The following is a 14,999-nucleotide window of genomic DNA, read 5'->3' on the forward strand; positions in this document are numbered from 1 at the left end:
TGGAAAACACTTATTCTTCATTCATCATAGTGAGTTAGGCCTTTTTTTGTTCAGTGTTACATTTACTACAGACAGTACATACATACGTGTGTTGTAAAATATTTGAGAGTATTGTTTTTATACTCAGAACACAGAAATACACGGTAACAAATATATTTTACATATATGTACACAGTGTACATCCCAACCAACACAAAGTTGCACATACAGCGGTTTACATACAAAACAACAGAATAATTTACTGTATAGTGTATACAGTTACATTACAGTTTTTCTCAATTGTTTACACACAAATACTGGTACTTGAGACACAATGACCACAACATGTAACTCATGCGCCAACCCCATGAACCAATTGTGCTAAACTAGAAGCACAATTCCTGCTTTACACTCAAATTGCAGTTCTAACACACACTTTTTTCAAAACAGTGGTTTACATACAAAACAACAGAATAATTTACTGTATAGTGTATACAGTTACATTATTATTATTTTTCTTTGTATTTGCCGTAATTTTATGGCGTTATTTTCTAGGACCATGTTCATGATTTCAGTTTCCTGTTCAGGAGACAGAAGGCGTTCCCGACCACCTTGTGTTGGTAATCTTTCAGTTTTGCCAAACAAATAGTAAAATACTGTAAATACTGTGTAGGAATACAAAGTAGGAATACATTTTCCAAATACTTGAAACATACTTTATTTTTACAGTCCTACAGAACAGTCCACAGGCAATACTGTACTACTGTACTCCTTGAGTACTGTATTGATATGCAGTAGGCCTACTGCAATTACATTTACATTTAGTCATTTTTGTAGTGAGTGTAGATTTCTTACCTATTCTCATTTCGGAAAGTCCCGATGATGGATGCTACAGTGTACCTGCTCAAATTTGGCTGTACTCTTTGCCCAGCCTCCCTCATTGTTAGACCATGGTTGACTACATGGTCAACCAAAGCGGCTCGGATCTCATCAGAGATTATGGTCCTTGGCCTTCCTCATCCTCGTCCTCCCTGTCCTCCTCCTCTTACTCTCACTCCTCTGCCTCTGTTTCCAATGTTGGCATCCATTGCTCAAAAACAGAAAAGGTCACCTGTTGCCCTTTTATTCTAAAGCTCTGATTGCTAATTGTAAAACTGTGTGACAGGTGTTTGCCCATGTGATGAGTCAGTGTGCGTATTTGAATGGCAGTGTGTTCTTTGTGAAAACAAAATATTTTCTTCATGAAAATTGTGCCAAATGCAGAGAATTGTGTGTAGTGTTTTGAAAAAAGTGTGTGTTAGAACTGCAATTTGAGTGTAAAGCAGGAATTGTGCTTCTAGTTTAGCACAATTGGTTCATGGGGTTGGCGCATGAGTTACATGTTGTGGTCATTGTGTCTCAAGTACCAGTATTTGTGTGTAAACAATTGAGAAAAACTGTAATGTAACTGTATACACTATACAGTAAATTATTCTGTTGTTTTGTATGTAAACCGCTGTATGTGCAACTTTGTGTTGGTTGGGATGTACACTGTGTACATATATGTAAAATATATTTGTTACAGTGTATTTCTGTGTTCTGAGTATAAAAACAATATTCTCAAATATTTTACAACACACTTATGTATGTACTGTCTGTAGTAAATGTAACACTGAACAAAAAAAGGCCTAACTCACTATGATGAATGAAGAATAAGTGTTTTCCAGTCATCATAGTGTTTTACATTGAGCACATCAGTGTTCAAAAGGTTCTTATAAATGTCTATTCATATGATGGTTTGTGTTTGTCATTTGAAAACAAAATACCATTTTGAGATTAAATAACATTGTTTTGAATGTTAAGTTTAATTTTGCAGGAGAAGTGAGGGGTTTTGCCCATTGTGTGTGTGTTTTTTTGATTTGTGTGTAGAGTTCTGAGAGTATGAGGTATGCATTCAGTAAATGTGTGTAACCAATCTAGAAAAACTGTAAAGCGGATCAAAATTGGTGTTTTATACAAATGTTACTTTTTTAATTGTGTATATACTGTATATATGAATAAAATGATTATTGTGTTAATGTATGAACTATATTAATTGTGTTTATAAATGCATGAAATTGAAGAAATGTAAGGATTTACCAGCTGTGGTACAGTAATCACAATCTGCAGTACAAGTTGTACTTAATCTTTTAACAATTGTTTTATTTTATTATTATTATATAAATTATAATTCTCCTTGTAATATGCTCTGTATTTCTCTGAATTCATTGACTTTGTTTGTTGAAGGAGAGTTGTGGGGGACACGCAGGGCCGGCCCCTCGGGTTTTGGGGGCCCTAAAAAAATATAATGTCAGGGCCAAGTGGGCAAATCAAAGTGCCCTTTGATTGGCAAAAAGTCTTTTTTTTTACTATTGTTGTTTTGGGGGGGATCCGAACCAATCACGGGGCCCTAAACAAATGTTTAGTTTGTTTATTGGGTCGGCCCGGCCCTGAGGACAGGTTATCCTGTCCTCAGCATGCTCAATACATCAGTAACAGTCCATCAGTGAGCCGTCAGAGCCTGGCACCTGGGGTCAGGGCTATTTGAGGCCGGTGGCTAGAGAAGTGTTTCTGATTGGTCGAGGCTGACTGATACATGATAAATGTCTTGACTGTAACGGAGAGTTTGATTATTTTGTTAAACACTTATTGATTGTATTTTCTTCTGTTATTCTTCAGTTATCCTTGAATTCCCTTTGAAAAACCGTCCTCTGACCTCCCTTCGGTTGGATCTATGCTTTATTCTAGAGTTGTTTTTCTTGTCTAGTGTGGTTCTCTCACCACTCAGCGGATGTATGAAAGAGTATCCTCTCCAGACCTCCAGTAGCCAAACCACCAGAGGAGACACATGATCTTTTCAAACTATCATTACTGTGTTTAAGTGTATGAACTGTCCTTATTGTATAAAAAGAATATAATGTGAACTATTATTATGGTTTGTTGACGCCGGTAAACAATGTTCGTCCCTGACAACAGCACTTACCCACGGTGTGCGTAGTGAGCACCCTCGATGTGAACTACAGAAAACATTTTGGGAAAACAAAACTGTAATACTTGAGATTGTGAAATCATGGCATAGAGCATACAGCCAGATGGCTGTCCAATTTTCTGTCTTTGTCTCTCTATACTGCATACATGTAACAAAAAACTCGGTGAGCTTACGGTAGGTTCATCATAAAATTACTTGAGCTGAAATGGTCTTTAAAGAGTCAAGAACAATGCATTTATTTTGACTTATGAAATATGAAGAACCCCCTGAATCAACCAACAGAAAAACGAATTATTATTTGAATCACTGCTGGGAAGTCCATTTCACAACTAGTCCTGCCTAAGACCAGCTGCCTAAGACCAGCTACCTAAGACCAGCTGCCTAAGACCAGCTGCCTAAGACCAGCTGCCTAAGACCAGCTGCCTAAGACCAGCTGCCTAAGACCAGCTGATCAAAAAGTAATTTTTAAAGAATTTCCAATCTTCACTTACGTTCCTCAAAAAAACGTTAGGAAAAAAACATTACGTAGAAATAACAAATGGGATGAAAAGAGAATGTTTCTCAAAACTTTATTCCATGTTCACGTATAGTTAAAGCATAGCCATTATCGTATAACTGCTCGTATAACACCACACACAGAGCTAGTTCACCATTACAATAAACAGCATAGATCTATCTGTAGAGCTCTTTGACATTCATTAAGATGTCAAGTCTCAAAGCCACAAAGCACACACTGATGACACGACATCAAAGCTCTCTAAGATTCAAAATGATACCAGCTAAATCACACCAGCCAAAAAAAAACGGAACTGGCACACTTTCTTGTCTCCAAACCAGAGGAATATCAGATCCAAACACTTATAATTACAGATAGGAGTTCTTCTCATGTATTTTCAGCTTTTATCTAAGAAGGTTGTAATTACAGCTAGTGAAAGATGTTGTGCCCCTCTACACCCGCCATCAGGCCTTCTGGTGCTGCCGACTCCACGTGGCAACAGAAGCCTCTGCTTCTCCTACACACACTCGCACCTCTGACAGCAAGAGCTCTGCTTTTGTTCGGAGTGTCTCCGATAGAGACCGAATGACAAGGTACGCCAAGACGAAAGGTAGAGGAAAGCGAGAGAATAAAAAGAAAAGTGGAATCTGACTGCCAGCCAAAATACGGCAGAAGACCAAGGGAGGATGTATTCACACCCTCCCAGATGAATAGACCAGTAGAGTCTTCAATGGGATGTTTCTAGAGAGGCCTTGATAGATAATTAAGCACAGACAATTAGCGCTCTGAGATGAAGGCTGAGCAGAAATACATTTACAGTATAATCTCCAAAAACACACACACAAACTCATGCACACACCATACACACGGCACACATTTACTACAGATACACAGATTTCAATTTATGCTTCAGGCCTAACAGACAGCAGTTTAAACGTTAGAAAGCAGCATTCGGAGCTAAAAACCAAAAAGGAAAACCCCACACAGCCTCTTCTCCCTTGGTTTGGCAACAGAATCGGAAATATAATACTGTATGTCATATTCAATAACATGAATATTAAGTAATTAATATATTAGTTAACAGGCAGCAACATGTTGTTGATAATGATGATAAGGAGGATGATGGTGATGACAATGTTGGGAATGATTATGATGATGATAATGGGAATGGGGATGATGATGGGAATGATTAAGATGATGGTAATGAAAATGATGAGGGGGAAGGCATATTCTCAGCCAGTACAGGTAAAGGCAGACACACAATGGCACTTCCTGGATAAATAAACGAAATAAACATGTGGATGATAAACAAACCACAGAAGATGTTGAAGAGGTGTGGTTAATAAGAGGGCTGTGTTTATCTATCCCAGACGGCCGTGTCATCCTGGACTGTGGTGGACAGCTGCATCATGAGACTCTCTGGATGGTAACAGGCCTTATATGACAGTGTGGCTCAGCTCCTTCCCACACCTCTCTGGCTTCCTGGGAAGGGCTTTGGGCTCATCATGGAGACAGGATTCACTGTCCTCTCCAGAATAAGTGTCCTCCCCCCTTGTTTGGGACTCTTGGTAGATGTCTTCAGGATTGAACACTTCCTTGTCATTGGCTGAGGGGATGCTGTTGGGATCTATATTCCTTTTATCACTGGCTATGGAGATTTCTGTAGAAACAATACCCCTCATGTCATTGGTTAAGGAAGTTTCCAAAGCATCAATACCTCTTGTGTCATTGGCTAAGGAGGAGTCCATAGAAGCAATACCTCTTGATTGATTGGCAAATGAAGTTTCCATAGAAACAATACCTCCTGTTTCATTGGCTGAAGAGGTGTCCATGGAATTAATATCTCTAGTTTCATTGGCTAAACAGGTATCCATAGAATCAATACTTCTCGTATCATTGGCTAAGGAGGTGTCTATACAATCCAAACATTTTTCACTGGCTACTGAGTTTTCAGTAGACTCTAGATCTTTTTTACCATTGGCAGTTAATTTGTTGATTGGATCTCTGTCTTTCTTTTCATTAGGCGAGGAGGTCACAAGGTCACCTGAACAACTCTTTGTGCTACAGTCTTTGGGGGTAGTCGAATTCATGGTAACTCTGCGGGCATTCCCATTGGTTCCGTTGCTGGTGTTCTGGGGGGGCCTTGGGTCCCTGACAGTGCTGTAGCTGGTCAGCACCAAGGACATCCTCCGCTGGTGGCAGTCCTGCCTCTGGCACCTGTACAGCCCGCGGAAGGCGGAGCGGAACTTTTGGGACATGAGGTTGTAGACCACAGGGTTGATGGCGCTGTTGGCGTAGATGCAGGTCCTACAGAACAGCAGGAACCAGGCATCCAGGTAGGGTGTGGCCACGAAGGAATTGATCAGGACCAGCGTCCGGTAGGGCATCCAGAGGAGGGCAAAAAGGATCACAACCACCGCTAACATTTTAGTCACCTGGAGAGGGGGGGGGGGGGGGGGGGGGGGGCATTAGAGAAGAGGTTAGACTATGAACACTTGTCAGAAGACACTTTCCTTTTATTTGGTCAACCTTGAAGATAAGCCAGAGAAGGCAGAGTGACGTCATATCTAAATCTATTCACTGCACTTTAAAGACACTTCAATATTGCAACAGAAAACACATTCATATCATCTGATCTCTCCTTGACCTATCCCACTCCTATCCAGTGTGTGCGTGCATGTGAGCATGTGTGTGAGGCTCAGTAAAAAGGGCTGTTTATAGTCGTCTCTGCCCGGCAGGCTGTCTGTCCTAGGTGTAGGAAACCCAGGGGTGCTGGGGGGCCAGGGGCGACAGGAGTTGGGTGTAGTACAACAGAAACTGAGGGAAAGAGAGGGAATAGAAGACACGCAGGGATGGAGACGGAAAGAGAAGAAGAGCAGAGAGGGCGTGAGAGAGAAGAGCGAGAGGAAGAAGAGGGAACGCTGTTGACAGAGAGAGAGAGAGAAAGGTGGTGAGACTGGGAGAGAACGAGAGAGGAGTGGAGAGAAGATTAGCCGAGGCAGAGAGAGAGAGAGAGAGAGAGAGAGAGAGAGAGAGAGAGAGAGAGAGAGAGAGAGAGAGAGAGAGAGACAGAGAGACAGACAGAGACAGACAGAGAGAGAGATAGAGAGACAGACAGAGAGATAGAAAGTCAGAGAGAGAGATAGAAAGACAGAGAGAGAGAGAGAGACAGAGACAGAGAGAGAAAGACAGAAAAGACAGAGAGAGAGAGAGACAGACGGTGAGGCAGAATAGAGAGAGAGGTATGGCAAGACAGCAGAGAGCAGCACCACTCAGCCCATGGCTTTGTGACCATGGCGACAGTCATACTCAGGCAGAGGTTCCTCAACCCTCCTGAGACAACTGGCCCAGTCCCACCCAGCTCAGCACTCCAGGCATTAGCCTTATCGCTTCCAGACAATATCACAGGCCTCCACTACACCCCACCCCCTCAACCACCTACCCACCCCCCCACCCCCCTCCCCCCCCCCCCCCAGCTTCCCTTTCTCCCTGTAACAGTTTTCCCCTTAAACACTTCTCTCTCATGCGTCAAAACAGTGTTGTTAAATCACACAGCCAACTTTTGCTCTCCATTCCCGCGGTATTTGATCAGAGCAGAACAAAGGTGCGAGGCGTTGGCATGACGATAACAGGGTTTAGTATCACCCGCGCCTCTTTAGCGATAAATGCTAAGTGAGATAAGCATCCCCGTGAGAACGCGCACGGGGGTGACAGCAGCCTTCTCAGGTGAAATAAAGGGATCCGCCACAGCGTAACTAAGCTCGTAATTGAACAGGAGAGAGGCGGAGAGTCGCGCTTCTAATTATCAACCGACGTGATAATGAGAGGCGCGCGGATCACAGCGACATTCTGAATTCAAATCTAATTACTGTCACTCCAGATGAGCGGGAAAACACAGCCCCGACGCGGCGCTGCCAGAGCAGGTCGCTGCACACGACAGATGCACCGATTAGAGCAACTGACACGGGTTCACTGTAGGTAGAAAACAGGTTAAACTGTCCTGACGGTTTCTGGTCTCCAAGTAAATATGCTGCTGTAACCAATCAGACACCTAAAGCACAAGGACCTCCTACAGTCAGATACAAGAGGTGCGTTTGATTGATTATCTACATATCCCACCAACGGACAAACTATAGCAAAGCCAGTGGTGGATATCAGACAATCCCCTCGAGTATTTTGTACCAATGTGCCCGTCAGGTCTGCTGCTTGGCAAGATGCTTGAGGAGATCACAGTCATAGACGTGTGGTTCTCAGAACAGAGGCTTATCGTGCTCTTTATCTGATAATATCAGTCTCGAGAACAGAGGAACCCAGCGAGCCTGTTGAGGAACTGAGGGAATGACATCATCTCCAGCATTAAGCACACTTCAGAGCAAATCCCAAATCACATTATGCAAATCTTCAGTTCAAATGAAACCCCCTTTGAACACTGCGATTAGGATCTTCACAGTCACACATTCCTAAACGTGTGTTCACGCACTGAACGTGCGCACAAAGCAAGCGCGCACATGCATTCCCACCCACATCCATATACATGAGCGCATGTTTACAATCACATACACATTGATACAGCAGCTGTGCACATATGGCAGAATGTTCTGAGTGTCTGTGTTCTGCAGAGCTGCCTGTTCTTCCCTGACTCCTTGGCTCAGGCATGAAACAGACACTAAAATCACACAGAAACACACAAATATCTAGAAGGACACACACAATAATGGAGCCCTCCAGATAGAAGTAATTCACTACAATTGTATTCAGCTGTTAACAAGGTTGAGATGTAGACCTACTCTTCTCTTCTCCCTCTGCTAGCTCTGGCACAGTCAGTCTATTTATTAATTTGAGTCAGTCTATGTATATACTATGGTCCAGGCAGCCTATATTTATTGGTCCAGGCAGGCCCTACTCTATATTATGGTCCAGTCAGTGTACATATATTATGATCATTGCAGGCTATATATTAAGGTCCAGGCAGTCATTAATTATGGTCCAGGCACCCTACGGTAGTCCAGTCAGTTTATATATTATGGTTCAGAGAACCTATTATGGTCCCGGTAGCCTATTTGTTCCTAATGTGTTCCTAGATGATCCTCCATTAGGTGGGCGGAGTACTGGATCTATAGATCAATGGTCTATCAGGCTGATGATCTGTTCTTCCAGGAGCTATGACCTTTGATCTTGGCTAAGACCTGAGCATTCAAGCGTCCCCTTACCTATTTGCTTGGGGATATCCATCATTAGATTCTAATATTACATTCCAACTACAGCATACAATCAAAATAACTGGACACCAGTTAATTTCACCCTAATGTGTTATTTATTACTGTAAGAAGCCTAGAGGAAGTGTATTTCCCCCTAAAACTTCCTTGTATAAAATAAGAAATAAAGTAAAAAGTGCAGGAAAACAACATTAGCTGTGTTATTCAATCTCTTTAGGAATAAATGTTTATTCTGGGAGGTATGAAGTGACACTTAGCACACAGCCCCCATGGCAGGAGCCACCTCGCTCTAAAACATAACCTAATCCCAATAGATGGATTCAACATTAGATGGAAAAACATATTTTCAATTTAAAGTTGGTCATTCAAACCATTGGGAAACCGTCTAATAAATCAGCATTCTGAGAACCATGAATTTTTTTGTTCTTATTGGATGGAATGTGCTCCAGCTGAACTGTGTCTTCTAGAGACAGAATCTGACATCATAGACTGCCATTGACGATAATGACCCCAGCTTCACCATCACACCGATGAGTGGACACATGCAATTACGGGCTTTCCGATAACACATTGAGAGCTCAGTAAAACATCTCTTCTGGAAGGTCTTCCTGCTCCTTAGAGAGATCTGCCAAGCAGGGGCCAGGGGAAGAAGAAGAAGAAACCATTACAGTCTTAAAGGTTGGAGGTAAATTTATGCCATGTCACCAGGCTCTGGAAAGAGCTGACCACTTAGCAGAAGTGAGAGGGGGCTAATCCCCCCAGTCACTCTGGGGATGGAGGAGGAAAGAAGAAGGAGGAGACATGGGAGGAGGACTGAGAGGGGGGGGTGAGGGGAGGGGGTGAGGGGGGAGGGGGTGAGGCGAGGGGGTGAGAGGGTGAGGGGGTGAGAGGGGGAGGGGGGGAGGGGAGGGGGTGAGGGCAGGGGGTGAGGGGAGGAGGACTGAGAGGAGGGGGGAGGGGAGGGGGAGAGTGGAGGGGGTGAGAGGAGGGGGTGAGGGGAGGGAGTGAGTGGAGGGGGTGAGAGGAGGGGGTGAGAGGAGGGGGTGAGGGGAGGGGGTGAGGGGAGGGGGTGAGGGGAGGGGGTAAGGGCAGGGGGTGAGGGGAGGAGGACTGAGAGGAGGCGGTGAGGGGAGGGGGTGAGGGGAGGGGTGAGGGGAGGAGGACTGAGAGGAGGGGGTAAGGGGAGGGGGTGAGGGGAGGGGTAAGGGGAGGAGGACTGAGAGGAGGCGGTGAGGGGGTGAGGGGAGGGGTGAGGGGAGGAGGACTGAGAGGAGGGGGTGAGGGGAGTGGGTGAGGGAGGAGGGGAGGGGGTGAGGGTGACAGGAGGGAAATGGAGACAAAGTGCGTGTCTGGGGCCTCCGTTAACACACCTGTTTCCTGGATGACAGTGCGCTCTTGGCCCGGCCCTGGCGACCCCCCTTCTCCGGGGGCTCGCGGCAGCTGCGGCGCAGTGTGGTGGTGTTAGCGGTCCCCCCGGCCTCGGGGCAATTAGGCAGCGGGCTGAGGTACAGGATGTGGGCGATGAGGCCATACAGCACGATGGCGACGAGGAGGGGCACCACGTAGAAGACGGCAAAGTCGATGAGGTAGACGGGCAGGTAGAGGCTCCGTGAGACCTTGTAGCCACACTGCACTGTACCGTCACGCCCCACATGGATGTCCACCAGGAAGAACCACAGCATGCAGTACACGCAGGTGAACGACCACACTCCCGCGATGATGCGCTTGGCCCGAGACACCGTACACACCGTCTGAGCTCTCATTGGGTGGCATATGGCGATGTACCTGGAGACAAACAGATGATGTCAGAGGAAGCTAGGAACAACTAGCTTTGAGAATCTAATACACCCAAATGACTTTCCCATCGACCAATGTAACAGACCTGGGTCTGACCCAGGTGGCGAACATGTCCCTTTCTCCACAGTAAAGGCCATACTGGAGGACATGCTGATGCCCAACGGCGTTGCAAATCAAAACGCGCCTAACCTGACCCCAGGTGTGACCGTGGTTTTTCGAAACAGCAGTGTCTCACCTCTCCACTGTGAAGGCAGTGATGGAGCAGGATGACACGTTGATGCCCAGGTACTGCAGGTAGGTGATGCTCAGACAGCCCGCGTGTCCGAACACCCAGGTGCCTGTCAGGCTGTCGGAGACGTTGGGCAGTCCGGCTGCCACCAGCACCGTCAGGTCAGCCACCGCCAGGCTCACCAGGTAGCAGTTGGTGGGCGTGCGCATGTGGCGTGTTGTGAGGACGACCAAGACCACCATGATGTTGCCCACGATTCCCACACCACAGACCAGCAGCACCAGGAAGACGGACACCGTCTTATACTCCAGGGATTGGTAGACAGGGTCCCCGGGGCTGACCAATGAGATGTTGGTGGGCGTGTCCATTCTAGAGCTCCCATTTTCAGCCATGTTTGATGGTGACGTGAGGATTGAGCTGTTTGTGTGAATGGGATTAAAACTGGGATTCAATAGAGGTGCTGTCTCTTTCTGTCTGCACGTCTGTGAAAAGTGACTTGTAAATGAACACCCTGTTTAAACATGGCGGGTATATGGTTGAATGGGTCTAATGTTCCTCTTGAAAGATGCTTTACCTTATTTGTTTCTCTTGGCCTTTTCAATAATAAGATGGCAGTTCATCTCCTCAGACACAGGTCTCACAGGGAGGTAATTTGATTTTCATCAAATCAACATGTCGATTTTCCCTGGGCTCTTCAGCACAGATGAGCTTTCAATTGATCCAGCTGCAAATCAGAGAAAGAAGTGAACATAACTGGACATAAATGGACCATGGGGAGGGTTCACCCTGACATGCTGATAGTTATTATTGCACAGGCATTGTAAAACGAGCGCACGATTCTAGCTGAGTGGGAATGAATTCAGCTGCTTGTCTAAACACCATGGTGGTAAGTAAGGGCCTTTTTAAGAGTGTTCTCTGATTTTCTGAAGTGTTCTGGTAGTTTACCTGCAGGCTGATGAACACATGGCCTTGACATCAGCACCATCCAGGCACCACATGCTCTACAAGCAATTATTCAAATGAGGCTTTTTAGCTCTGCTCATTTTTCAGTTTCAGCCAGTCAACCACTCAACCAGACGGTTAGCGAGCCAGCCAGCAAGCACAACCAACCAAAGCAGCCAGCCTGTTGGACAGCTAGGCAGTACAGCCAGTCACCAGTTAGTGAGCCAGCACAGCCAGCCTGCATGTCAGTGAGACTTCTCCTTGTGATATAGATGTTGTCATGTTATTCCAATTATGAAATAACCAGTGGGTGAGGGTGTGAGTGAGTGAGTGAGTGAGGGTACCAGTGGATGAGGGTGTGAGTGAGTGAGGGTACCAGTGGGTGAGGGTGTGAGTGAGTGAGGGTACCAGTGGGTGAGGGTGTGAGTGAGTGAGGGTACCAGTGGGTGAGGGTGTGAGTGAGTGAGTGAGTGAGGGTACCAGTGGGTGAGTGAGTGAGTGAGTGAGGGTACCAGTGGGTGAGGGTGTGAGTGAGTGAGTGAGTGAGGGTACCAGTGGGTGAGGGTGTGAGTGAGTGAGGGTACCAGTGGGTGAGGGTGTGAGTGAGTGAGGGTACCAGTGGGTGAGGGTGTGAGTGAGTGAGTGTGAGTGAGTGACTGGGAGCAAAAACAGGCCAGGCCTCTGCTGGTCGCTCCCCTGTTTCTCTGCTTTGTAAATGAGATTGGATCTCCCCTCCTGAGGGCTCTGTCTAATAAATTGAAGCGGACATGAAATGAAAAGTCATTTATATTTTCTTCCAACTGTCAGCCTGAGACCCCTCTCCTCTCACCATGTCTACCGCCCAGTAAAGTTTGTTTGAAATGAATATTCATTCACAACAGCTTTGCAGGGATAGTGACTGCTATTTCAAGCCCAGAATAAAAATCTATAAAACTTCCTACAATAATAACAAGTGTTTATACGATACAGAAAAACCAATACCAAACTTTGGCAATAATGTGTGTATACGCGTGTGTGGATGCATGTGTGCATGCAGGCGTGCGTGTGCAGTGTGTCTGTGTGTGTGGGCATGCACAATTTAGATTAAACCACGCTAAAGAAATTGCTCCTCACGGTGGTTCGACGAACAATCCTTCATGTTGCGTAGCTCCTCAACTCCAGCCCAAGCCCATTTATTTCCCCAGGGATTAGAGAACACACTTCACTGAGCCTTGACTGAGACAACACTTCACACAACGCTGTGTACCTAGTTAATCACTGGGTTGAAATGTGGCATAATCTTAAATTGCCTATCAAAGCCACTGACTTTTCTGTGACTCTGTTCCCTTGGTCTGCTCTTCACAAGAGGAGCACAGCTCTGCTCCTCCACAGCCCGCTGCTGCCGCTCTAGGTCATTCACCCCTGAGGCAGTTATAGTCTGGATTCTATACTGTCCTTGATGGCCCTGGATGACCCCCCCCCCCCCCGTGTCTCCTCCCTACCCCCAGTGTCTCCTCCCTACCCCCAGTGTCTCCTCCCTACCCCCAGTGTCTCCTCCCTACCCCCAGTGTCTCCTCCCTACCCCCAGTGTCTCCTCCCTACCCCCAGTGTCTCCTCCCTACCCCCAGTGTCTCCTCCCTACCCCCAGTGTCTCCTCCCTACCCCCAGTGTCTCCTCCCTACCCCCCGTGTCTCCTCCCTACCCCCAGTGTCTCCTCCCTACCCCCAGTGTCTCCTCCCTACCCCCAGTGTCTCCTCCCTACCCCCAGTGTCTCCTCCCTACCCCCAGTGTCTCCTCCCTACCCCCAGTGTCTCCTCCCTACCCCCAGTGTCTCCTCCCTACCCCCAGTGTCTCCTCCCTACCCCCAGTGTCTCCTCCCTACCCCCAGTGTCTCCTCCCTACCCCCAGTGTCTCCTCCCTACCCCCAGTGTCTCCTCCCTACCCCCAGTGTCTCCTCCCTACCCCCAGTGTCTCCTCCCTACCCCCAGTGTCTCCTCCCTACCCCCAGTGTCTCCTCCCTACCCCCCGTGTCTCCTCCCTACCCCCAGTGTCTCCTCCCTACCCCCAGTGTCTCCTCCCTACCCCCAGTGTCTCCTCCCTACCCCCAGTGTCTCCTCCCTACCCCCAGTGTCTCCTCCCTACCCCCAGTGTCTCCTCCCTACCCCCAGTGTCTCCTCCCTACCCCCAGTGTCTCCTCCCTACCCCCACCCTGGAATTGGATGTTGTCTCTTGGGTACGTAGCTCAGCCTATCCCCATGCTTCCACAGCTCTTATCCTACAGATTTATGTAGTCAGACTCCCACAAGCATCTGGACAGTTCATGACCACATATCATGACTAATAAATATTGATGAAATGAAAATGAATGACATGAATGTCATTCCATAAAGACAAGTCATGTGAAACAGGAATGAATAAAATATAGCTGCATTATTCATTTAACAAGCACCTAACTCCTACCACAACAACATACTAGTCTGGTCATAGATAATGCCATGTGATGGAGATGAGAAAAAGATAAGCAGGTATTTGCATCAATAGCAATAATCTGACTGGACCAAGAACATGGTGTATCATTAGGCTAGTTTAAAAAAAAAGTGACATTCAGCAATCCTACTAAAAGTACTGTTACAGATGTAATTACTATGATTGCATGGTTGGTTCTATGCGAACAAGTGCTTAATACATTATTGTAATTAGGCTTTTATCAGTATATGTAGACTGACAATGTTGCATAGGTTATGGTCTTCAGCAAATACAAAATTAATCACAACTTATTTACATATTACGCTTCAGCTGCCAGCGGTCAAGTCAAAACGCGAATAACCTTACCTCATAACCATTTTTGCTACCAAGTGTGACACACTATCCACTTCTATATCTTCTCCATCTGCAAATTCTGTCCGTCTTTTATGACACAAATATAGCCTAGTGGGGATCAGATTTGTCTTATTTATCCAAGTTAGCCAGTGGACAGTTCGGTGGACCAGAACACTAACATGGAGTTGTCTTCTATGCGCTCTAATCATACCTCTCCAACGCTCACTTGTGCGCTGATTCCTTGGTGCCAAGGAGTTGAGCGCTTCTTACTTTTCATGACTCATGTCCCCCCCCTAGCGCTCAGACGCTGCCATTTTCGTCTCAGGACGTGGTTTTCAAATAAGTCGTCAAACAAGCACTACAGTTATAACTTTTAGGTGCATTTATTCTATGTTCTTGTTCGCGTTTGGATTGTACTGTTTCCTTCAACACTAATCCTATATCTGTTTGAACTACTCAAATGTTCCTTTCAATTGCAGGTTCTGGTTAGGCAATTTGATCTAAGATAGGGGAGGGGGTGCACGAGTGCACGGG

General features: G+C 46.2%; 1 protein-coding gene across 1 annotated transcript; it reads right to left on the reverse strand.

Annotated features, from left to right (window-relative positions):
* Positions 1–4,918: 4,918 nt before the first annotated feature.
* trhr2 (thyrotropin releasing hormone receptor 2) lies at positions 4,919–11,349 on the reverse strand. Its single transcript, XM_067234994.1, has 5 exons — positions 11,299–11,349; positions 10,731–11,141; positions 10,069–10,483; positions 5,368–5,917; positions 4,919–5,283 (listed from the first exon to the last, which is right to left on the reverse strand). The coding sequence occupies exons 2-5, from the start codon at positions 11,114–11,116 to the stop codon at positions 4,919–4,921; spliced, it is 1,716 nt and encodes a 571-aa protein (XP_067091095.1). The 5' UTR covers positions 11,117–11,141; positions 11,299–11,349.
* Between the last annotated feature and the right edge of the window lie 3,650 nt (positions 11,350–14,999).

This window comes from Osmerus mordax, chromosome 4, assembly GCF_038355195.1.
Source record: "Osmerus mordax isolate fOsmMor3 chromosome 4, fOsmMor3.pri, whole genome shotgun sequence".
In the NCBI taxonomy this organism is placed as follows: Eukaryota; Metazoa; Chordata; class Actinopteri; order Osmeriformes; family Osmeridae; genus Osmerus; species Osmerus mordax.

What these genes read in the sequence shown, in the direction of transcription:
- trhr2 (XM_067234994.1), bottom strand. Translation starts at nt 11,116, where the DNA reads ATGGCTGAAAATGGGAGCTCTAGAATGGACACGCCCACCAACATCTCA. An exon ending in CACTGTCATCCAGGAAACAG is followed by an intron (nt 5,918 to 10,068) that starts GTGTGTTAACGG and finishes CCCCCTCTCCAG; the next exon opens with GTGACTAAAATGTTAGCGGT. An exon ending in CTTAGCCAATGATACGAGAA is followed by an intron (nt 5,284 to 5,367) that starts GTATTGATTCTA and finishes ATGAAACAGGAG; the next exon opens with GTATTGTTTCTATGGAAACT.